At 39.9% G+C, this 26,043-nt stretch overlaps 1 protein-coding gene across 17 annotated transcripts in view; it reads right to left on the bottom strand.

Annotated features, from left to right (window-relative positions):
* The window catches only part of DLGAP1 (DLG associated protein 1), an 861,456-nt gene that overhangs the window by 301,244 nt on the left and 534,169 nt on the right, over positions 1-26,043 (bottom strand). For 5 of the 17 annotated variants that reach the window (XM_045849790.1, XM_045849791.1, XM_045849787.1 and 2 more), the window contains exon 4: positions 6,649-7,676. In XM_045849790.1, coding sequence (XP_045705746.1) covers positions 6,649-7,605 — 957 coding nt within the window. In that variant the 5' untranslated portion in view covers positions 7,606-7,676. Of the gene's footprint in view, positions 1-1,521; positions 1,648-1,971; positions 2,084-6,648; positions 7,677-26,043 lie in introns of those variants that run through there. The other 12 variants (XM_045849794.1, XM_045849798.1, XM_045849801.1 and 9 more) reach the window with 4 other exon arrangements.

Here is a 26,043-nt window from a genome sequence, read left to right as displayed (position 1 = left end):
TGCTCCTATAAAATCTCAAACAAAAGACCAGTTGGTTCTACCATTCACAAATCACAGTTTGTGTAAAATTGTACAAAGCCACAATCTCAAATGGGCCAGAGATTTTGGATGAATTTTTCTCTACAGAGTAGTAAATGATGACTTTGAGTTACTATCTTTAATTTTTAACCAAGCAAACTGTTCCATAGGGAGACTGGGGGAATAGAAAATAAAATCCACAATAATACCCAAGGCTAGTTTTCTTTTTTCTTTTACTCTGAGCTAACCAGTGCTATACCTTCCATTAGTAGATTGGACTTTGTGGGGTCAGAAAGCATGTGTCATGCAATCTCTGACTGAGACTAACCACTCTACGTGTTGCTGAAAATGTCTTTAGAATAGTGAAATTCTAGGCCAAGAATAACAAAGTTTCTTTAACAGCTTCCAAAAAGGATTCTTTGTTTCTTTTTTTTCCTATTTCATTTTAGTCTTCCTTTTACCACAATTGAGTCTTTCTGGACCTCTGATTTCTCACAGTGTTTTGCCAATCACCTCCTCCCCACCCCCATTACTTGGATATGGGCAATAGTGAGAATTTTAGATACCTAGGGAGAGAATTACGAAGATTCTGCTGCTGATCACTGATTCTACATTCAAAGTTAACATCAGGCAGGAGTAACCTAATTTTTCTATCAACAAAGAGGGACATCTCTACTAAGATCAGTAAAAAATAGGGAGCAGATTGTGCAAAACAAAGAAGAAATACATTGAAGAATCTGACACTCCTTGCTGGATTATTAAGGAAATTTAAATGAAAGAATAAAGAAAGTCATCAATTAAAGAGGTTGATGGGGGTTTTACAACAGCAGCAAGGAAACATCGCAGTAACCAAAGTCACCAGCAGAATTGCTCAGCACTGCCACACATTTCACATAACATAGTTTAATCGATTCAATATAATTCAAATTGTTCTAAAATAAGAGGAAGGAAAACCTCAGCCAAGGAAAGAAAACCCCCACTGGGCAAAGACTGAAATAATCTTCAACAAAAGATTGAAAAACAGTTGTACCTGCATTGAAAAATAATCCTGGGTTCATGCTTGTTAAGAATGATTCTTCAGTGATCTTTTGTGGTATCATTTAACCAATAAACCTCCCAAACCCCCCTATTATTCAGAAATTTTAATTTGGCAAAGGCACAGTAAACATTCAGGATTCTTGTCATGTTAAAAGACTGATCACATTTCAGTCACTAGCCACATAATGCCCTCTAATAGCACCTAGCACCTTAGATCATCTCTGTCCATTAAAGATTTTATAAAGCTCCTGTGGGGGACACAGATTTGTGGGTGTCCGATGTCTCAACCTGTCTTTTAAGCATCTGTACATACATTAGTTTGTTAGCTCTTTCAGTTTTACTAGCCATTATTTAGAAAAGAAGTAAAATAACAGAACTATTCTCCCTCTCCCCTCCACCCCAAACCACCCAAACCAACAACATACTATCACCAAATACAAAGTAATAAAGGAGTTGTACCCAGACCTGGTCAGTCCTTCCATTTCTTGAAACTTGCACACAAACTGAAGAAACCCACTCAGCCTTAAAGAGGTCGATCATTTTGCTCTCCTAAAATTTCATCTCTGTGAGTGCTTTCTTTCTCGGGTCTGTCTTGCTCTCTCTCTCTCCCTCTCTCTGTGTCTCTCTATTTCTACCGGAGAGTGTTTTGTTTCCTGCATCTGCTGCTGAATGAATGCAAAAATACACAATTTGAAGGGGTTTTGTTTTTTAGGCTAACAGTAGGAAATCTAAAATCTTGCTCTTCTGAATGGCTTTATATGCCAGTCACTCAACACATAATGTTTATAGTTTATAGGAAGAGGCATATACAGAATGAAGAATCTTGTTTTTAGAGCAAATACAAAACCATGACTAAAACTCCTTTTACTCCTCAGATACTATTCCTATTTTATTTACTTAATTATTAGCACTTACCCTGAGATGTGCCATAAATGCTCTATTCCAAATGTATAAAAGCCAACCACATCTCAAATGGGAATTAAACAGTTTTAATGTCTTCAAATCCATGTCCCTGCTCCAAAGCCTGATACAGTCACTGGCAGCGGTACAATAGTTCTACACAGCAGACATCTGATTCTTGACATTTAAAAATAACAATATTGGGGATAAAAGTGTCTTTTTTAAAATTAACTACAAACAGCTTGTGAGTGAGCACATTAAAACCAATTGACTGTGATCACCAATTGACTACATTAACTGGAACTTGCGATGATTTTAAACTACACTATTTTATTTTAAATCAATGTCAGACAGAGGCCAAATACCTACAGACTTCTATTTTTGATATAATCATTGTAATGGCCTATGTTAAATTAAATCTAAGGCATAATTTTGCAAAGGGAGAATCAGAACCTTGCTAGTATTTAGATGCTATTACTGGTGACTATTAATTTAACCTTTGTTTGGTCTTGAATAAAATTAGGGATCTTTCAGTCATTCTGTTGCTTGCCTAAGAAGGGTCACATTTCATGTAGATGCAGGCACATATATAAGGTCAAATGAACACATAATCTGCTCCAGAATAAAATGAGTAATAAAATGAAACAGAAAACCCCACACATTTATTTCTATTTCTGAAGCACTTTAGAGACTTACACCAATCTGGGATCAAGTCTTAGCTCTTCCACTTACTATATATGCATTTCTGGACAAATGACTTAATCTTTTGTGCCTCATATTTGTTGTTTGTAAACTGGAGTAAATATACTGGAGTGTAATATACTTTACAAAGTTGTTTTAGGTACTAAATGAGATACTGTATGGTTTGGGCACATAAAAGATATTTGATATCTGTCACTTCCACTGTTTCATATTTGCAAGGGGGTAGGTTTCGGGCATTGTAAATGGAAAGAGTCCAGACTCTGCAGGCAAACAAGTCAGTTTTGACCCACCATGTTGCCATGTACTAGCTGTGTGTCCCTGGGCAAGTTACTTAACCTAATTTATTAAATCTTAGTTTCTTCAGCTGTAAAATACCTCCTAGTTTTAAAGTGCAAATTAGATAACATTGGGAGAACATTCACTTTTGGTAGGCATTTGTTAAATAAGGCCTCTAGGCTCTTGAAAATTGCTCTAATTAGTACTCTGCATATGCAGCTTAGGAGTTTAAAGATGTAGACTGAGATCACAAGGCCTTTAGGTCATGTGTCTCACTTTACAGCAGAGGAAGGAGACTCGGAGAGCTGAAACAATGGTTTCAAGCAACGTCAACATCACTAGTTAGTGGTAAATAGGGACTAGAACACAGACCCTCTTATTTAAGTTCAAGCTTTGTACACTTAACCCTGTGATGTTCAAGTTGAACACATTTGGAAATCTAATTTCAATACTAGTTGGTAATTAAAGCAACACAACTAAAAAAAAAAAAACAAAAACCTTCCCTCTCTCAAAGTCCCCAAATTTGCTTCTAAGAATGAGCTTATAAATGAAAGTATTCCACAGGAGCTGGCAGAAGCTGGCTACATCTATCTTTCTGAGAGGAACTTGCGCAGGATAGCAGACTGTTCCTTTCCTCTAGAGCAAGAACAGACTTGGAGAGATTGTCCAGTTCTCAAGAGTTTCCCATTCTCCTGCCTTCTCTGGTGAATGTCCAACTCCTTCTTTTTCTTTAGAGAACTCTTCATCCTTAGTGCACGGGTTGGGAAGAACACAGTTTCTACATTTAAGTTTACTCACTAAACATATTACCTCCCCACATTGAAATATAGATTTATTTCAATTTGAAAGTCTTTCACAGAATCTGAGCCCAATAAATATCAACATTTGTTAAAGAAGATATAACTTTGCTCTCAGTTTATATTTAAAGGCTTGACCTAGTGTGGTTTAGGGTTAATTATTGCCCAATGTAGAATAGAAAGTACTAATTTTTTCAATGTTTTGATAATTTTAGAATTAAAAACAAATGTGCTTTGGTTATTACTCTGAGGAGGAAGGATGAGAAAGGGAATTGAGGAAGATAGGTACATGTGGGATCTCTTGCAGTTAATGTTTTATTTCTACAGCTGAGTGGTGTTGGGTGTTTGTTTTACTTTTTTTAAATACCTTTTTATAAGCCTCAAATACTTCATTTTAAAAATTGATTTAAAATGAGGTAAATACTTAGAAAATAGAATTTCCAAAATTTTGCTAGAAGATCTACTAGTGTGCTGGTGCTGAAGCCTATATTTCAATCTTCAAGTTCTCATTTTCATTTTACTATAGAACTTAAATAATACATTTACTTTAAAGATTTTTTCTCCTTGCTCAACATTTTTCACGTTCGAGTGTTGTGCTGGGGTGTGCAGGAAAGGGCTATTTTGCATCACAAAGGTCTAAGTCTGAATCTCAACTCAGTTCTGTCATTTACTGACCATGTGGGTTTCCTCTCTTGTAAAAACAGAATATTAATAATCTAGCTCTCAGAATTATTATGAGGATTAAATAAAAAAGAATGTGAAAACACTTGCTACAGCATCTGTTATATAGTAAATTTTCAATTAATATCAGCTTCCTTCTTTCTTTTCTTATCCTTCCACTTTTCACCCCTACTTGAGCTTTTTACTTCAGAAAGTATAAAAAAGAAAGAGAAGTAAATTTAAAGTAGGAAGAATATAGACAATTATACTAGCATCATGAAAGCATTTCACAACTAACAAAGGCTGGTCCCAGATGCATGTAGAATATTCTTCTTCAATCTGATATTTCTCATCTAATGTCATCATTACTTATTAAAGTCCAATTTTTAAAAAAAATTTCTTTGGAACATAATCAACAAAAGAAAAAAGCAAACAAAATATAACCAGTCATTGAAATTAAGAACAATCTAACAATAACGGGGGCGGGGGGGGGCAGTGGGGAGAAGGATTTTCAGGAATTACTGTAAAGGACACATGGACAAACCAAGGGGGAGGGTGGAAGCAAGGGAAGGAGATGGGTTTGAAGGGGGTGGGTGGGGAGGGGTGGGAAGAAAATATGGACAACTGTAACTGAACAACAATTAAATAATTTTAAAAATGTTTTGTTTTTGCTGCTAGTCACAGAAACTTTATAGATAAAATATTCTGTTCTAGGGCGTCTATCTTATTCATTATTCATTCTTTCTTCAAGATGGATATTCTTATCAAAATACTTTATTCTCAGTGGTAGATGAGATTTGTGTGCTTAAGGCATTTAAAAAATTTGTAAGGCAAAATTAAAAATTTATAATATATATTCCTTATAATATCCATTATAAGGGATGTATATTAAGAGGTTTGGGTTCTAGTCCTACCCCTGCCACATACTAACCTATTAAACCTTTACCTTTCTTTGAGTATAGTTTTTTATGTGCTAAGTGAGGAGATTGGATTAAATTATCTCTTTAGCTCTGACTTAGGCAATATCACTCTCAGTGGGAAATACTGACCATGTAATTTTATGTTGTTTGTGAAAACTATGCCCATTTTGGTGGCTTCTCCTGGACTCTGGAAATGGGCTCTGGCACTGTCCCTGGCCATTGACACCAGCCTAGAATATTCTCAGGGCTGGTGGCGGCATGTCCAAGGGAGCCAGGTTTGTAAGGAGGAATTCAAAGAGACTAAGAAGATAAACTCAGGGGAAGACATTTTTCTCTCATTTTTAAAGGTGGGAATGGGAAAAGGTTATGTCATACTTTCATAGTACAGTAAAAACTGTAAAATAAGATGGGGATAGCAGGAAAAAACAGAGGGAAAAGATATACAAGGGTCACTTATGAAGGGCTGCATCTTGGGAAAAAATGGCAATACTGGAGGAAAGAGGTAGGGAAGAAAAAGACCCTTTCCCTGTTACTTTTATCCAGGTGAAATCTAGTTTAAGTGAATTGGAGGGCAGTAGGAAAAACATGAGACTGTGGTGGCAGGGGAGGAGCGGCCTGCGGTGGGTCTGTACCTGTGTTGGAATTACACACCAATACTAATTGCATTTTGTGTGGATGCTTCCCCTTTTTTCTTCCTTGTCTCTGTTGTGCTAGGTCTCTGCAGCTGTGCTTGTCAGGTCCCCATACTGGCTCAACCTCCACCTTCTCAGGGCTCAAAGCAGCGTCTCTATTCCCTGTGCTCTGAGGGTGGGGGCTCGGCTAGGAGTGTGGTTAGTGCTGGCGCTGGTGTGACAATTGCAGTGGTGAAGACATAGATCAATTTTCCCAAAGTAACAACTTCAGGCAGACTTTTACAACAACAAAACAAAAACAGAAACAAAAACAAAAACAAAAACAACTCTAGATAGATGTAATTAAACTCTTTCCAAAATTCCAAAGGTCATTGTTGACTTTTGTAAAAAGGTGGACTTCTTTTAAAATTCTGTGTAGACTTCCCTTTCCTCTCCTCTCTATCCCATGATCCTTCAGACAAAAGAAGAACACAAAACCTTAATAACTCCTTGCTTTTAGGTAGGTATGCTTTTCAAAGTCTTTTATACACAAGATAACTAGATGAAGTTGGTAGCAGGTGTGCTTCCTGATAGGCACACTTAGCCACAGAAATGTTAAACAATGTTCATGCAGACAACTCATAGTAGAGCCAAGACTATAACCAAAGACACCACACAATTAGCAGGTACAAATTTTAAACATCCATCACCCCACAGAAATGGTACCTGAAGGTACTGGCAGGAACGTTCTTGTTGACACGACTCTGACTTCACCATGGCCTGGTCCATGTTAACTGAAGCTTTCTGGTAAACTTCCCGGGCTCGGCTCACGGTCAGAGTGGAGGACCAGGCGCTCTTCTTCAGGAGCGGTGCGTCCAGGGTGACCGGCAGGTTGGCACAGGTGGAGCACTTGACGTCATTGTTACTCCGGGAGGTCTTGACTGCCTGCTCACTGATGGTGTTGTAGGTCTCCATGAAGTACTGCGAGGCTGAGCGGTCGGGGCACCTGCCCATGGTCATCACACTCGAGGGGGCATGGTAGATGCACATGTCGCCGTCCAGGTTATCATCCGAGCTCCACCAGCCTGGGGAGGTGTTGGGTCGGGCCTTGGGCTCTGGGCGCCGCTCCTTGCTCTTGCTGCGCTTGCCATACCTCACAGTCTGCGTCTCGTCGGGGCTCGCTTTGCCCCCGTTGACGTTGCCTTTGGATGGCCCCTCCAAGGAGTGGGACTTGGTGAAGAGCTTCTGGACTGAGTGGACCAGGTGGCGGATGCGGCCAGGGCTGTCGCTCCGGTGCTCCACGGCCGTGCGCTTGTACTGCAGCGTGTGGTAGCCATCCCGGTTGAGCGGCAGCTGCCTCTCAAACTGATCCAGGAGGTTGGGGGGGAGGCGATTGGCCTTGGTGGCCAGGGTGCGGGGTACCAGGGCGCACTCGTCCTTCAGCTCCTGCTGTGAGTTGTAGTGTCTGCGTGGAAAGGTACTGCTGGCCAACGGGTCGCTGAAGGGGCCCACACACTCTGCCTGGAAGGAGTTGCGCTGAGTGTAGTAAGGGTGGTCCGCTGGGTGATGCTCCACCGGGCTCAGCAGATATGGCTTGCGGTCTGAGTGGTGTGACAGTGAGTCACAGGCGGAATCACAGGTGACTCCGTGGTGATGGCTGCGGCTGCCCGATAACCCTTTCATTGCTGATGGGGTGCAACCGCGGGGGTCATGGACTCCCAGTGGTCAGGTTCCAGACCCGTCTCCGCAAAGACCTGGGAGAATGAACAAGCAGGGGAGGAAATTGTTAACACGTCCTTTGATAAATAGATGCAGCTCTGTTTTGCTGTGTTATTTGCTACTGCGTTTGTTTTCTGGCAGAAGAACTTATCGCTGTCACTAAAAGCTGCTTCAATACATCATTGTAAAAACCCTATCACCTCTGTAGGGTGGGAAACCTGGCTCCAATCAGAAATGGGGAGTCTGTAGGGTGTGAGCTAGGAAACCTGGAAAACTACAGAAATGCTAAAGTGTTTTAAAATTATTTGAAAGAGAACCCCCTTCCTTTCTCTCCATGATTCCAATAACTGGTTGTATCTTTCCCTCGCTTCTCTGGTTTTATTCTCAACTGTATGTTAATGGGAAATCTAACACACCAGAAAGGCTCACTTCCTCTGCGGATGCTCCTTTGCAGACAGAACTACTTCCCTTTTGCGTTCCCCAGCATCTGTTCTCTCAGCTCCTGTGGAGTTGCCTTGGGCTTTCCTGGGTAGCGTCAGTTCCCTGCACACTGGCCTACATCTTAGTCACCTTTACATCCCTCTCCTAGGCCAGCCCTGTAGACACATGGTAAGCATTCCATAAATGTGAGTAAAAAGGAACAAATAAAGGAGTATACTGGCACCTTATAACTAGAGGCTGTATCTATCTCTGTCACATGCTTTCCCCTTAGAATTCTGCGGTACCAATTACAGCACAGAAGCAGCACCCACCCCCAACCCTGTGTGGTAATCAGAGTTGAAAAACGAAATGGTCTGGCAAATAAACCAGAGCTGTAGAGAAAATCTGCCCCTTTGTTTCTGTCATCAGAGGGTCAACAAACCGAGAGCAGCTGAAGAACCAATAAGTTTGAGTCAGCTAGTCTGAATATCATGGCATTTGCTTTTCCTGGTTTAAAAGTTTCTGGTTAAATGTTCATAAATGATTTTGAGCCAGACGAAGGAAAGGTCCTTGAATTGTTCCTGAGAAATGGAAACACCTGGGGCTCAGGATCTGCTCAGCCTCGGTGAGAAGCTGCCCCTGCAGATCCAGCTGCGGGAGCTCATTTCATTGAGAGCCCAGGTCTTCCCCAGCTTTAGTAAACTGAGGCTGCAACTTCGCCAGGCAGAGGGCTTTCCTCCTCTAACAGAGTGTGTTCTTCACTCACTGACGAAGTTCCACTTGACAGCTTGAGATTTTTTTAAAGCTTCCTTTTTAAATATGGATTTAAACATAAAAAAGCAAAAATAATAATCTAGTAGGATTATAGTCATATAATGTTTTATGATTACACATAAAGAATCTCGATATATAAAATAATATGAAACAATGCTTCAAACTTTCCTTCCAAAGAAGCTAGGGTCTTGGATAGACATTTTCTGCTAAATAAAATGTGAAATTAACAAGAGATGAAAACATGAATTATACATATTTACTCCAAAAGATATGATTATTCAAATCATGTATTTAATATTTAGTTATTTTTAACACATAAACAGCATTTCATGTAAGATGATGTTACTTGAGGACAATAGCAAAGAGCTTCTTTAAAGCCATTAATGGTGAATTAGTTATATGATATAACCAATGATAATTTTTGTAATGAAACATAGTGTGATTTTTACTGAAATTTAAGTGGGCTATTTTCAGCAGATTGACAAGCACTTATATTTACTTAGAGGATAATAAATTGCATCAAAGATAAATAAGTTAAATTCTCCTAACTTAGGTAATATTTGTAAAAATATATTAAAATCTTAATCTTTTTTTCTATGATATGGGCACATAAAATTATGAAGAAATGACAATACATAATCATACACATTTTTATTTTATTTTTAATTTAATTTTATTGATTATGCTATTACAGTTGTCCCATTTCCCCCTCTTCATTCCCCTCCACCCTGCCCACCCCCTCCCACCCACATTCCTCCTTTTTAGTTCATGTCCATGTGTCATAAGTTCTTTAGCTTAAACATTTCCCATACTATTCTTACCCTCCCCCTGTCTATTTTCTGCCTACCATCTATGCTACTTATTCTCTGTACCTTTCCCCCTCTCTCTCTTCCTCCCACTCTCCTGTTGCTAACCCTCCATGTGATCTCCATTTCTGTGGTTCTGCTCCTGTTCTAGTTGTTTGCTTAGTTTGTTTTTGGTTTTGCTTTAGGTGTGGTTGTTAATAATTGTGAGTTTGCTGTCATTTTACTATACATTTTTTATCTTCTTTTTCTTAGATAAGTCCCTTTAACATTTCATATAATAAGGGCTTGGTGATGATGAACTCCTTTAACTTGACCTTATCTGAGAAGCACTTTATTTGCCCTTCCATTCTAAATGAAAACTTTGCTGGATAGAGCAATCTGGGATGTAGGTCCTTGCCTTTCATGACTTGGAATACTTCTTTCCAGCCCCTTCTTGCCTGCAAGGTCTCTTTTGAGAAACCAGCTGACAGTCTGATGGGAACTCCTTTGTAGGTTACTGTCCCCTTATCTCTTGCTGCTTCTAGGACTCTCTCCTTCATTTTTTTAAAAGATTTTATTTATTTATTTATTTTTAGAGAGGGAAGGGAGGAAGATAGAGAGAGAGAAACATCAATGTGCGGTTGCTGGGGGTCATGGCCTGCAACCCAGGCATGTGCCCTAACTGGGAATCAAACCTGCGGCACTCTCTCTCCTTCATTTTAATCTTGGCTAATGTAATTATGATGTGCCTTGGTGTGTTCCTCTTTGGGTCCAAGTTCTTTGGGACTCTGGGCTTCCTGGACATCCTGGAAGTCTATTTCCTTTGCCAGATTGGGGAAGTTCTCCTTTATTATTTGTTCAAATAACTTTTTCACTTGTTGCTCTTCCTCTTCCCCTTCTGGTACCCCTATAATTCAGATGTTGGAACATTTAAAGATGTCCTGGAGGTTCCTAAGTCTCTTCTCATTTTTTTTGAATTCTTATTTCTTTATTCTTTTCTGTTTGTTTCTTTCTTCCTTTTGGTCCACTCCATTGATTTGAGTCCCAGTTTTCTTCCCATCACTATTGGTTCCCTGTGCATTTTCCTTCATTTCACTTAGCATAGCCTTCATTTTTTCATTTAATTTGCGATGAAAATCAACCAATTCTGTGAGCATCCTGATTACCAGTGCTTTGAACTGTGCATCTGATAGGTTGGCTATCTCGTGGCTGCTTAAAAGTATTTGCTCTGAGGCTTTGATCTGTTCTTCCCTTTGAGCCTTTTTTCTGTCTTGTCGTGCCTTCATGTATATGAGGGGTGGAGCCTTAGGTGTGCACCAGGAAGGAGCAGCCCAGTCGCAGGGTTGTGACATTGTCTGTGGGGCAGAGATCAGAGAGGGAACCTTGGCGCTTGTTCCGCTCTCTCTGGGATTTCAGTCTCTTCCGCAGCTTCCCCCAAGCAAATTGGGCCCTTCTGGTGATGATTCCCGGGTGGGTGGGCTTGTGCACATTCTAGGACCCTGTGGGTCTCTCCAACGAACTCTCGTGTGAGGCTGGGAGTCTCTCCCACTGCCTCAACTGCCACAGGTGTTTCCAATTGGTGGTTTGAGGCTTTATTTCCCCGAGCTGGGGCCTTGGGCTGAATGGTCTGACTCACTCCCCAGCTTTGCCTGGTTTGTCTGCATGCAAAGGTGGGACCTCCAGGTCAGCTAGCCACCCTGTGCTCCTCACTGGGTCTGCCAGCCGCCACCTGCATGCTCGGTCCGTCAGCCACTGCCTTGTGTGCTGAGGTCCGTAAGCCACCGCTTTTTTTTTTCTTTCTGCGACCACTCTCTGCCTGGTGTCCGACTCCACCCAGTTGCCCAACTCCTCCCCTCCTACCGGACTGGATGTATGTGTCTGACTCCTTGATTGTCGGACTTTTGTACAGTTCAATTTTCTGTCAGTTCTGGTTGTTTTTTTATTTCTAAACTTTTGTTGTCCTTAGTTTGGTTGTGCGAGGAGGCACAGTGTGTGTGCCTACACCTCCATCTTGGCTGGAAGTCCTCATAATCATTCACATTTCTAAATGCTCAATCTATCTTTCTGGATAAGGCCAAATAAATGACCTAATACCCCACCCCCTTCTAAAAATTATTTTTCCCTTTCTTCTGTCCTCTTGTTATTTTAAAAGAAAAATAGATTGATTTGTGATTTTCAAATAAAGCAACACATACAGTGACTTCCCCATGATCAGGGCAGGTGATCCAAAACTCTCAGTGGATTTGTTGGTGGTGTCTACCAATGTCTTGTTCTTCCTTCTCTCATTCTTTGTTTTCCTTTTTCCTTACTCTTCCAGCACACATCTTTCTGCCAGTCTTTTTTTTCTCCTCTCATTGTTAATGTTTGTAAGTGGCATCCATGAACCTTGTTTGCTCTGGGCTGTGCTGTGACTGGGTAGTCCTCATGTTCAGGGCCCAGTGTTAGCTGCAGTAGACAAGCACACATGTACTGCAATCCCAAAAGGCCAAAAGGCTTGTGATGGGCTCATAGGGATATCATCTCATCATGAAATAACATAAATAACAATTCTTATTAAATTCTGCATTCTTGGAAAAGGAAACTGCTAGCCCCTGAATTAGATTTTAAGTGGCCATATAAGATTTCTGAAACTATAAAGGAAAATGGCCTAGCATGCCTTTCTCTTTGAGCATGGGTAGCGACTGTGGGTCAATATGCCTTCATAATGGTTTCTATGATTAGAGTGACCATCTTTTTTTTTTCTTGTCCACTGTGACTTTAAAACTATGTTTTATTGCCTTGGCTGGGTGGCTCAGTTGGTTGAAGTTTCATTCCTTACACCAAAACATTGCAGGTTCTATTCCTGATCAGGGCCATACCCAGATTGTGGGTTTGATCCCCGGTTGGGGTGGGTTCAGAAAGCAACCAATTGATGTTTCTCTCTTACATTGATGGCTCTCTCTCTCTCTAAAAAAATCAATAAAAACATATCCTTGGGTGAGGATTAAAATTATGGTTGTTGTTCTCCTAAGTTTAATTTAATATCAGACAACATGTCCTGACTTTGGGGTTGGAAAATTTGTTGACTATACTAGCTATCCTGAGATGAGCTGTGAATGTGAGATGTTCCTGTTTTGTTTGTTTGTTTGTTTGGGTTTTTTTTTTTTGAGTTTCCACACCTGTACAGATGATGACCAAAGCAGGAATGATCCAGCATGGTAAGGGAAATTCTCAAGATATGTAATTTATTAGACTCAAAGAAAGAACAAACAGACCACATATTAGAAGATGCTGACCGGGAAAATAGTCTTGCAAAGCTGGCAATCCTCTTCATTTTGATTTCTGTGCATGTCTTTATTTAGAGTTGCTGTTCTTGATTTTTCTTTCCTTACAGAGAGCCACGTGGGGGGCTCTGCTCTCTCACTCAGTGAGGACTGACAGCCAAGTCATCATGACTTGCTTTAGGAAGAACCATGTGGGGAACTCTCTCATGAGAATAGGGAGCATTGTATGCTGGTTTGGGGAGGCACCAGGAAGAAGAAAACTCTGCAGATCTTTTTAGCTCAGGGGGCTTTTTCAATTTTTCTCCATGTGACCTGCCCATGCCAGGTATTAATAGTTAACTGAAGAGAAAGAAAGGATTCCCTATTGAAGAGTATAAAATAATACCAGAATAATGACTTTGTTTTCCAGTCTCCCTGTACATTGTGTGTACAGGAGACTAATTCTGGCTAATGGAACATAATGAGGAATAGCATATGCAAACTCTGGAAAGTGTTGCTAATGTAAAGGCATGCCCTTTTTTAAATCTCTTTCCTGGCTGAAGGCAGACCTGAAGGCTGGACAAGCAGTGGTCTAGTATGTGAGATAGGGCTTGTAGTTTGGAGCAGCACAAGATGAAGGACCTGGCCACAGTGGAGAACCATTTCATCCCCAGATATTTACCTCTGCATCTTGTGTATGTGGGAGATCAGACTTTTATCTTCGCCTATACCACTGTTATTTTGTTTCTGACACTTCACCTGAACCTTTTCCTAAGTGAGATGGGTAGTCAGGGCCAAAGCCTAGAGAGCCTTGTAAGCTATCCTGGTACACAGGACTTTATTCTGTAGGGGGCAGTGCTCCAAGTGCACAAGGGAGTGATTGAAACCAGACAGTGACAAGGCCAAAGCTATACTAATATTTCTTTGCCTATAGCTAGAGACTAGACTTAGGGGTAAGGAGAGGTAAAAAGATCTAAAAGAAGCAATTACTTCCTGTTTGGGCAGTTTATGAGAGAAGACCATAAGAGAGGATGGAGGACCTCAAAAAGGGATGAGACTGTCCTGGCCTCAGTGGGGGCTGTGCCTGTCTCAGGCCTTCTTGTTCATACAGGTGCATTGCTATCACAGCTTAAACACACACTGTTTCTAGAACAAAATTCTCTGTAACATGGATGCAGATTTTTTAGTAGTAATTTTTCCTCTATTAATAGTAAATCTGCATTCTATGTGGATTGAGAATGAAGAACGATATGAATGCACAGGCTTATGATTTTAAATAAAAAATAATTAAAAAATAAGGCAATGGTTCTAATTAATATATTATTAAAAAACAAAACCATGCCACTTTAGGGTAAAAGTACACAGAAAACTTAACAGAGGTGAGAGTATACAGTGGCTAAGGTCCACTTTTTAGATATTTTCTGACTTGAATTCATAGCTGCAAAGGATAGCTGAATGCCATTTTCTTTCACTTTTTCAAGCTTCCTTTCTTGAAGTTTTCATGTGTTGTATACTTAAAGCCATAGAAGCACCATTAGGGCAATTTTGAATAAGCACAAACTGAAATACACAGGTTATATTGCTCAAGGCACAATGCAAAGCCATTTTCTATACACAGAATGTATTCTGGCTTTTCATTAACATTAACTGCTATCATAATCATCTGTAGTTAAATTTTGTTTGTGAATATCTCCTTCAACCAGTCAGCTCCTATAAATAAGTGCCTTTGGATCATTTCCCTTTCAAAAGATATGGTATTGTACAACTCTCCCCCCCCCCCCACCCAAACAACAACACTCTGAACCTCCACTTTGGTTACAGTAGGTAGCACAGTTACAATTGCCTTTGTCTTCATAAAAACTTTAAAGAAGTGGTTTCATTTCTGTTTTTGAGCTTAAAAAGGTGAAGAGGGTATTCTTTGAGATATGGTTAGTAAATCATTAATATTGGTATATACCTACTGCTGTCTGAGTAAAAAATCATAACTTTGAAGGGGATTTTTATCTGAAGATAATCAAAGCAGAACATTTGAAAATTTCATGATAGTATTTTGAATTGACACAGGTGAGTCCTGACTATCTGACCTTGGGGACATGCTCCCCAGGGAACTGTTTCCATCCGGATTTCTAGGAGAGTATATGATGATCTCAGCCAAACCTACAGATGGAATCGAATCCCCTGGCAGTTGCTAAGAGAATGTGGTCACCTTGATCAATGATGGCTAATAGCTCTTCAGGGGGCACTATGGGCAGGGTGACACCCTTTCTTTTGGGAGTAAAACAGATGTCTGCAGAATTTTCACACAGAAGAGCAAAAAACATCAACGTCTACTCAAAAAAGAATGTGCAGAAAAACATGCAAACCAGTTGACTGTTCCAGGAGAAATAGGAACGAGGATATAATAAAACTATTTAATGGGATATAATGACCGCCATGATGGAAGATGGAAGAATGCAAACACAATGACAATAAAAACAACACAACAATACAACTTGAAAAGAAGTTAAAATAGCCTTTGATTAAAGCTGAGTTATTTTTGTCTACATCTCTCGTAACTAACTGAATAGTCTTGTGAACATGTTCTGGCACATTCTGGACAACTTGCTGCACAGCCAGACAACATAGTTCTTTTTGTTTTTGTTTTTGTAGCTGAAAACAAAACTTTTTGTTTTGTTTTGTTTTTGTCTCCCTCTGGTAAAAGTTCTCTTATAAATTCCTTCTTTTATTTTAAAAATATTTTTGTATATAAAATTTAAGAAGGAATGCCTTACTGTATATTAGTTATGTTTAGTGCAAGTAACTAAGAGTCAATTATTGATCTTCTGTGGTAGTGGGCAAGTCCTGTTTCTTTATTTTTAATAAATTTTATTGAATTATTTGGGGTGACATTAGTTAACAAAATCCCACAGGTTTAATGTACAGTACATCTCTGCATATTGTATTGTGAGTTCATCACCTAAAGTCAAGTGTCCTGTCATCATTTATCCCCCTCTATCTTCTGTTTCTCCCCCATTCCCTCTCCCTCTGGTAATCACCATCCTTTTGTCTATGTGTATGAGGTATTTTTTCTTAATCCCCTAGCCTTTTGAAAAAGGGTAAATTCCTTTTGAAAAGGGTTGTTTTTCTTACCAAATTTGCTGTGCTAATTTACTGAGTGCCTGTAGTGAGCCCCTTTTGTGGTAACTATTCAGCTGACACCTGCTTTGGGGAATTATTTTCCCTAACTGCAGTATCTGCTGACAACATCCTGGCTAGGAACACTGAAGGCAATCACCACATCCTCTGAGCTGACTGAACTGGATTTGAAGACCCAACTCAGGGGCATCCAAACGGAAGCTTAGCTGAGTTAATCAGATACAGGCTCCTGGAAATTTTAATGGAAATGTCACTAGAGTCACTGAACCCTGCTACACTTATCTACAAGGTCAAGTTAAGGAAAGGGTGTGCGTTGGCCCCATAAGAAGCCAGAGATATTTGAGACTGAGAGGCAGCAGAAACAAGGGCCCTGCAGAGGAGTATGTGTAAAGTGAGAGAAAAGAAAACCTGCAGAGAGAAGCAGCTCCAGATTCCATAGCCCCAGGGGAAGAAGCAGAAAGAATCTGCCCACCAATATTTTAGGTCTAGTCAGGCCCAGCTTCCTGCCCAGTGTGGCCGAGAGCCTGTGATTGTCTGTGGCAGAACCATGGCAGGCCTGCAAAAGCATACCTGCCCAAGTAAAGTGTCCTGCTGCCCAGCTGGGTGATTGCAAGCATGATAGAACCACCACCAAAGTGCTCTATGTCCCAGAAGGGCCAAATGTGAGTCAGTCTCTGAAGCAGCCCTGTCAGAATTTGCTAAGGTGTCTATGTTTTTTTTTCTCCAGTTTAAGTACTTATAGGCTCTAACAAGCTATGCATACTCATTCAAATTTTACATTTGATCTTTCAAAACTATCACCAGGCCTACATGCATGCATGAGAGACAGAGGTGGTCAGACAGCACACAGGGGGTGAAGAGAACTGTGTCTGTAGCCAACCATTTCCAGTGCCCTGTGGAGCAGGTGAGTTCGGCCTTTCCTGGCACCGGAAATGGCTGCTGTTGATGGGAATTAGATTTGTAATTCCTCAAACACCACTTCTTTCTTCAGCTTCCATCTTCGCATAAGTTTTGAAGGGCCTATTCTCCCACTTCACCTATATAGCTTTTTCCATTTTGAACCAGTCTTTCACTCCCCTCTGGACCTCAACATCCAATCTTAAATTTTAAACAAACAAATTCTTCTCCACTAAACTTTCTGAAAATACTTCTGCTGTGTTAGAGAGGAAAACATAATGACACTTATTATCTCTAGGTTAAAAGTCGTTTAGTTTTGACAGATAAGGATGTTAGCCTGGAAGATAGTAGGCAATATGTTCTTTAAATGTACTGGACATGAAGTCAAATCAAATCGATACACATGAATTTAATTCAACATCTGTTTATTAAATAACTATTGTTCCCGTGCACTAGGTACTGTGAAAATAATTAAGGATTCTTAATATCCTTCCTCCAACTTCCTATCTCTCAAGTTTTTTCATTCCCTTACTCCCATTTCCACTGCTCTCAAATAGCTCTCATGATAATTTCTTTGGTTCTTCAACTCCTCCTTTTTTTCCAGATCTGTCAGCCTCTTGGGTTCCACTTCTTCCTGTGCCAGCCTAGGAGACTCATCACACTGAACATTTTATGTTATCACCTGCTCCCTGATCCTTCTGTCTTATCCAACACCTGGACAATGTAAAACCAAGGACAGGTGCAACATCCTTCTATCCTTTCACATGGGGGCTGCTGTGTGTCACTGGAAATGACACTGGTGCCATGACACATTCCCTGGGTCCCATCTCAGCTCTATTCCCAGAGCTGATTAGGAATAACATCATGGGTGTCCTGCTTCTTCCGTTCAGGCTATTTATTCCAAGTTCTTGGCTTCACTCATTATTTCTCATCTGGACTTGGCTGGAAAAACAAAGATAGTAACCAATAAATACTAAGTGAGTAAAAAAGGAATGGTCCCTCTGCCTCTAGTAACCATAACAACTAGAAACATTTTTGAGCACCTACATACCAGGCACATGTTGACCACTTTAAACAATATATGGTAGGGACTATTCTCTGCATAAGAACACAGACTATTAAAAGATTAAATGACTTGTCTGAAATCATACAGTTAGTAAATTTTGAATCCAGCATTCTCTTAACCCCTATTATGTCTTAGTGACTTTTTTCTTATCACCTCGAATACGTGCACGCGCGTGCACACACACAGACACTGCAGTATTTCCACAATGCTAACAGCATGATTTGTAATGTGATCTTTGTTATCAGATTGTGCTATTTTAGCTTTCAATTCTTCCCAGACTCTCTACATGTTTATGATATAATCTAAACCTTTGAATATGACCCAGAACAGAGACCTTCATTATCTTGCCCTCCCCATTTACAAGTCAACCTTGTCTGCTGTCACCCCACTCCTTACACCAGCAATACTGGCCTTTGTATTCTTCCCCATATGCCACCTTCTCTTTGTGCTTCCTGTTCTCTCAAATATCGACTTCCGTTGACTGAGCAAATTCTTATTCCTCCCTCAAGAGCAGGTACAAATATAGCCTCCTTTTCAAACATTCCCTGTGCTAAAGGAAACATGGAAATAAAAGACTTTAACTAATTTACAAACTAGTCAAGGGAAAAAAAGCCCACATACATGTGAAACAGTCAGAAAATAATACAAGTCAAAATCTAATCAAGCAAGCACTAGATTGTGTGGTATATATTGCACCAAGTAAAGAGCTTTTGAAAAAAACAAATCTAGAAGGTGCAGAAGTGAAGAAATGAAAGACATTTCAATTTAGGAGGCTTAGAGGGTCCAGAGCAGCACATTCTGCACAGATGAGGTTCTTAGGGCAATGTGCAATGCCTGCTCAAGCCTAAATATTCCATCTCTCCTTTGGCTTTTTGATGCTCCCATATCTACTTCTGTTTTTGTCTCTGATGAAACCATGCAAATGGAAGTCAGATCATGTGGGAGCTGCAAACCTGACTTCACTGTTAAGGTTCCTTTCACTCAACTTCTCTGCTATTAAGCCACTGGCCTATGAAAGGGAGTTATAAGAAACAGGTATTCATGCTTACATGGTTTTTATTGTTGGGTGTCATCTACCCTTGCAAAGAATGTCTTCTGAGTGAGGTGTTGGGGGGACATCCCTCTCTGGTCTTAGTAATAGGGAGGTTGTATGTTTAACAACTACCCTTTAATCTTGCAGGTACCCTAACTCTTGTAAGGTGAATATGTTTCCATTTATGCTTTGAATACCATGAAGTTTATTGGGAAATTTATGACTAAATAGTAATGGTTTTATTACGTTTCTGCTTTTATTCTACTTTCATTATCTCTACTTTGGCTATAAACTTTATCCTTTTTCATATCTATATAATCTTATAAACCAATTATTTGTGAAAAGGTGGGATGAGGGTGGCAAATCTATATCTATCTAGATATCTCTTTAATATGCAAAATATCAATATTTTGTCAATATATCTTTTCTTTCACTTGATACCATCAATGGACTGCAACAGTGGCTCTCAAACCTGAGTGTGCATAAGAATGAGCTGGAAGGCTTGTTAAGACACAGGTTGCTGAACCCTGTCCTAACACATCTAAGGTTTCTGGGGTGATTTCCAAGAATCTGCATTTCCAGCAAATCCCCTGGTGATGTTGATGCTGGCCCAGCAAATACAGTTTGAGAGCTACTGAATGAGACTCTCTATTTCCTACACCTGTGATTCTTTCTGGAATGCACACCTTCTTCTCCACTATTTTAAACTCATACTTTGCCTTCAAAGCCCCAGCTCCATTGTCACGTTTTTTGGTGATGCCTTTGCTGATTCCAGTAGGAAGAGTTGACAACTGCCTTGTGCATTCTTATAGAGCACATTATTCACCCCTCCACCAGGCCCTGGGAATGTTGGTTGTATTTGGCTTCCTTATAGGCACATTTCTCTCAACAGACCATGAGATTCTAGTGGGCATAGAAGGTATCACTCATTTTCATATCTCCATTTCCTGGGAAAGTCCCAAAACACAGTATGTACCAATAAACATTAGATAGGCAAATACATGAATTGGAAGTCCCCTGCTTGGGAAACAATATATTAATGTAAAATTGTGGTAAGTTATTAATAAATTGACTATCTTTGTGTCTAGTGGGTGCTCATCGGTAAGTATGTGAGTGGTGCCTAATGAACATTGCTGATGAAGGCCTGGCCTTTCTCTTTCAGCTCACTCATCCCCCTTCAGCCCTCTCAGCAATTAGGGGCTCTTGAGCTACCATGACAATGATTGAAGAAACTGTTGCCAAAAACTGCATGTCAAATTCTCTCTATACACATCTCTGAGGACAGAAGGATTTCTTGGTTAGGACCTGGCCTCTAATAAATTGTTGTTACAATCTTTCTGTAGTGGAATACAAGGTCCTCAATAAACTATGAAATTATCTCACAAGTATTTTTGAATCCAGTGAAACACAAGCTTTGCTTTATTACAGTCTTGTTATGTGCTAGGAACTCAATATATATATTCCTTTGAACCCTTGCAAGGTTGGCAAGATTTCTCCCCTTTTTATAGATAAAGAAACTGAGGTTCACAGAAGTTAAATAACTTGCCCATGGAGTACAACTAGGAAGCAGCTAAGCTGGGACTTGAACTTGGATCTGTGAGACTTAAAGCACATGTTCTTCCTGCCCCATCAATAGGTCCAAGAACCTTTAGGATGCTGGAGGCAGCACAGCAGGGGCCACCCTGCAATCAGTGGATCTTCATAGCATCTAGAATTGTATTTTGAAGAAAAGTTTAGTTGCTAATAGAAAAAGTGGGAAAAATAGTACTATCATATTTCATCATATTGTCTCTTTTTGATACAAGAAGACCCATCCATGTTAAACATTTAATAAGCTATCCTAAAAAACTGCTCCCTGGGAATGTACCATCCTCAGGTACAGATAGATATGTGACCCTGAAATCTTGTCACGTAACTCAGCAACTTTGTACAAGCTAAAGATGCCACCCTGTGAGTGCTGCCAAGTTCAAGGCTATAACTTCTTAGAGCCCTTGCCTCCTCCTAGACCTTTATATAACATATGGATAATATTTTTAGCCTTGATATAGAAGTGAGCCAGTGTACACAATCTCTGTTCAGTTATCTATAAAAGAACATTCATTTATTCCTTTTTCTTGCAAGAGTTGTCCTGTGAAGGTCTTTGGCATACAAGTGGCAGCTACATCGCTGGTTTTAAACATGGTCAACATTCTGTCTTTTAGATGAGGAAATCCCTTTGCAATTATTTAACTTAAGCTTTCTATCAAGATTTATTTTTATTTTTAGCCCATGAGCTTTGCTCTGAGTCAGTGAATAGATGTGAAAAAAACTGAAAAAAAAAGGTATGGAGAAACACATTTATAGGTATGATTATAAGCACTGCAAAAAAGAAATTGGAATCCAGGGGCAACTAATTATAGTGCAACACTGGATCTGTGAGTAAGGGAAGACTGCCCTGGGGAAATCTTCTGTCCTCTCAAGAGAGAACTGGAACCAAAGAGGAAGAAGGAATCTATTATGGGCAACAGTTTGTCTCTTTTGCAGTTGCTGGAAGTATGTTGGGGTAATTCATAACACTTGTGTGTATGCCAACGTGTGACATTGTTATTCTTCAACCAAACCCACAGATTCCCTGTTCCTGAGCACTTATTCCTGTATCTGGGCATTCATAGCCCTTTGGAAAGGTTTTAGCACTTTTTAAGCATTTGAGTCACTGGAGAGTAGTTATTTGCACATTATTCTGTCTCCCATCCAAATGTGAACTACTTGAGGGATTGGATTGCTCAGCAACTAGCCCAATGCCAGCACAGAATCAGTGCTCAATAAATGTTGTATGAATAAAATAAAAGGAGGGAAAAAGTCCTACCTTGCAGGCTCACTTATATGTCCCATAAATGATCTGAGCTCATGAAACTCCCTCTATCTTCTGCAAAACAAAACCTGGCCCATCACACAGCCTGCACAGCCCTTCATGGCCTTGCCATGAGTATCCTCCAACCTCACCTCTCCCCACTGCCCCTACTCCCTCAAACCCCACACCACGTGCAATCTTCTTCATCCATCCTGCTTTCCTGTTCTTTATGATTTGCATGCAGTGCTTACTTCTTCCACCTGGGGAGTGCCCTTCACTGCATCATGTATTCGTATTCATCCTTCAGAATTCAGCTACTCCCCTGCTTCAGTATCTCCTGTTCATCTTTAACACTGCCAATGAAGCCATTGTTTTCTACACCCATCTTCCTTATTTCTAGTTCTCTCTTCTCCCACTGTCAGGTAGCCATTTTTATACTTAAGGCCCATAAGCTTTCTACTTTGCACCCAGTCCACTGTTCATCAATAATAAGTTTTATCATCTCCTAAAACTATGAAAGCTAAACTGCATGAAAGAACATAGGAGTTGGTTGCCTAGGAGAGGTGACCTCAGTGCTCCCAGCTATCTCCTAATCTTGAGCTGGGCAGAGAGGTTGATGCATCACAGTGTAGCTCTGACAGGGAGGATTTGACACTAGACCAATAGCCTTCTGCTTTCCATCCATAGCAATATTTGTCCACCTATGTGCGGTATTTTCCACAATGTTTTAACATTTCTGTTCAGTCTAAGAAATCTCCCCTTTAGTTGTGTTTTCTCAGAAAATAAAGGTAGGTTGTTATGCTTGTTTGCAGCAACTAGAGGAGCAGCCCACACATGGAGTGGGAATTAAATTAAACTCTAGAACTAGAATTTAATTTCCAAGTAATAATGAGCTGAGGGAGAAGTCTGAGAGGAATACTTCAAGCTCTCAACGGGCCAGTCATATCCTGGAATGTCCGCAGTGCACTAGATTTTCCTTCTTGTGCTGTGTGATGTTCATTTTTGTAATTCCTATCTTCCTGTTCAACTGATATCTCTGGGAGCAGAGGGTGAAGTTCACCTTTGCATTCCCAGTGTCCAGCATACTAGCTGGTCCAGAGCAAACTACCCTAGTATGGTGGCATTGAATGGCATAGTGAGAAAGTCATTTTCATTTCAATTACTTTCTTATTTTTCCTCCCTTTTAAGTATCTACCTAAGTGAGTAACTTGTTTTGCTTTCCTTGTTCTTATTTTTACACTTCTCCTGGAGGCATGGCAAATGGAAGTGACATCAAGATTCTTTAAAAAGAAACAAAACATGTTTAAAAATGAGTCTATTTTAGAAAAATATTAAGCAAAAAACAATACCAACAAAAGTGGATATGATAGTGGTATATAAATGATGATGTTTGGAAAACACCGATATACAAACAAGTGCTCATTGAGTGTTTAATAGAAAAATAAATGGCTCTTGCGTCTCCTCTTTTTTTTGACTTCTTTAATTTGCACAACAGATTTGGCTCTGCTTCCAGTTTGTATTACTGAAATCAGCTCATATTCTAAGCTATACTCCCACTCTAGCTGCTGCTCTGCTCCCCAATGCCCTAGGATGACCTATTCGTTAATGCGCCATAGATGTTTCCTCTCACTTAGCAATAAGGCCCTTGACTTCAGACATTTAAGGCCCGCCAAGCTGGCTCAAAACTCTCTTTCCAAAATGCATTAGTCTAAGTTCCTTTACATAAACCACATGGATGTTTGTGACCCTAGACTACACCTGGTATCTTCCTGGCCCTGAGACTTTAAGTGGAAAGCCCTCAGAATCCTACTCATCTTTTAAAGCCCATTCAAGTCCTCCCTTCAGGAAGCCTTTGTTGTTTATTCCACCTGGGGATGATCTGCCTCTCCTCCAATCTCCGGCAGAGCTTTGCCTGAGGGGAAATAGGCCTCCTGTTTACATTATATTTAAGCCATTCCTTTAGTGCTTTCTTAAGTGCCCTTTTTTCTCTTTTAGGTTTTAGGCTCTAAGAAGACAAGAACTGGTTCTTACACATCTTTCTACCCCTACCCTATTTTAGTTGACTAAATACTTTACTGACTGAATTAAAAAAATGAGTGGAGATATTTGGGTATACACTGAGGAAAGGAAATGTAGAAAATCAGTGCATGGCTTACAAATGCTACCTCAGCTGAAGAAACAGACAGCAAACTCAGCAGAAGGAAAAGTTTCCTGGGGACTTGAATGTGTTGATTCATCCAATTTATAGAAATCTATCTCCTTTAAAAATATTTAAGAAATATTTTTCAAATTAATATTATTTATAATCTAGTTCAAATCTTCTAATTTTAAGGCAAAAAATAGAGATAAGACTAGAAATACAAGGTATGGACACATAAAAATTTATATACGACTAGCACGGTGTTCATACTGCAAATACACACAGATAAAACAGCCCTTAGGTTCTTTGCATCATATGTTTCAAAGCTCAAAGCTATCACACCCTTTAAAATTCTCTTAACCTTAGATACAACCATAAACAATAAGAGCCATATTTGTAGTCTTGTCCACTGGGTCTAATATTGTTGGCTATTTACAGAAACATTGGAGAAAGCTGTCTGTGGTCCATTTAGGTTGACCATTTCTTCCAGGGAGTAGTGACATTATCACAGAATAGATTTCACAGAAGATTTTTCTACAAGAGCTGACTCCACCCTTTAATTTTTTTTTGTTTCATGCCAGAGGCCTCATTAGAAAAATAGCAATATTGAAATGGCAAAGGCAGTAATGTTAATACATTAGTGTGTCTATAACTATTCAGCAAAAAAACACAAAACACAAAAACAAAAGGGACTATCCCAGGACTGACTATTGGCCTTAGAGGACCTTCATTCACATGATCTTCCAGAGAGATGGGTCACTTTTATGATACCAATAACCAAGCCTATAACTCTGGGCTGGAGGAAAATTTTTCTTCCTGGCCCTACTCTGGTGCAGATTCCCTTTTGTTCCTCTTATACCCCTGACAGAGTTGGGGCAATCTACTCTCAGGCATAGGATTTACATGAAGCGTGAACAAGACCTCTCAGTAATTGAAGGCTGTGAAGGACAGCACATGAGATCAGTTTCCCTTTGCAGAGCTCTATCCAGACTGATGCTAAGCAGGCATGCAGCCTTGCTCCACGGGGCAGAGAAGTACAGAGTATGGTCTAGAATAGGTGTGGGTTACCCTGTTGTCAACAGTGGCACATGACACAGCAGGTGGCACAAGGTCTGGTCAAGTCTACAAACTCTTCAGCAATGTTGGTTTGACTTCAGAATGACCTAAAGCTTTAGAGAAATTAATTTTAGAAATTTTACTTATTTTGGGGTGGTCCCTAAGCTTGAGGTTAAGCCAAGGATAGGCTGGGTCTCTGAGGATGCTACTGGCAAAAGGGGGCCCATGGTCTTCATCTGGTGCCACCTCTGAACTTCAGTCTGGAGAGTCAGACTGTAATGGCATTCATCATAAGTATTCTTGGGGTGGCTGCTTGGTGGGTTTTTAGTGGCGATTAAAGAATCTATTCAAACCAGGGGAAAACACATTTGTTTTTTTACACAGTACTCACTTAATGAATCAAAGTTTGAAGAAGAGACAGACCTCATAATTAAAGCAGAGCTGTCAAAACAAATATTTTTACAAAGGAGTATAATTTATACAATTCTTAGCTGATAATGTACTAAAATATTATTCATTCCTTTGAAGTCTGGAGGTCATTCAGTCTTTCAAGATACGTATATACTTTGCTTCTTTCTCATAACTTGTACATAAAATATAAAAGTACCCTACTCATTTGGTATGAATAAATACATTTCCAAGACAAATGAACATGCATGAATTTGCAAGGTTTCTTGATAGAAAGGCCCAGTTCTGTTGTTTATCATCATCATCATCATCATCATCATCACCTTTTTAATCTCAGTTCTGTGTACTCTATATAGTACTCTCACTAGCATTAGAAAAGTAATCAAGACAGTTGAAATGTATGTGGATAAAGGCAGAGACTAAAGCACTAACAAAGATAATTTGGAAGTCACCTCTATCGATACCAACTCTATACCAAAAATTCTTTATAATTACAAAGTCTAGTGGTGCTCATTAGTTGGTGTCAAGGAAAACATCAAAAGAAGGTTCTGGTAACTGTTTATCCCCCTTCTTAATTTTGTCCAAGATTTTGTCTTTTAAAAATAATCTCCACTGC

This window comes from Phyllostomus hastatus, unplaced genomic scaffold (genome assembly GCF_019186645.2).
Source record: "Phyllostomus hastatus isolate PE091 unplaced genomic scaffold, TTU_PhHast_1.1 phas_contig_80, whole genome shotgun sequence".
Lineage (NCBI taxonomy): Eukaryota > Metazoa > Chordata > Mammalia > Chiroptera > Phyllostomidae > Phyllostomus > Phyllostomus hastatus.
The sequence above is the reverse complement of the archived record's forward strand: the minus strand, read 5'-3'. Positions and strand labels throughout refer to the sequence as shown.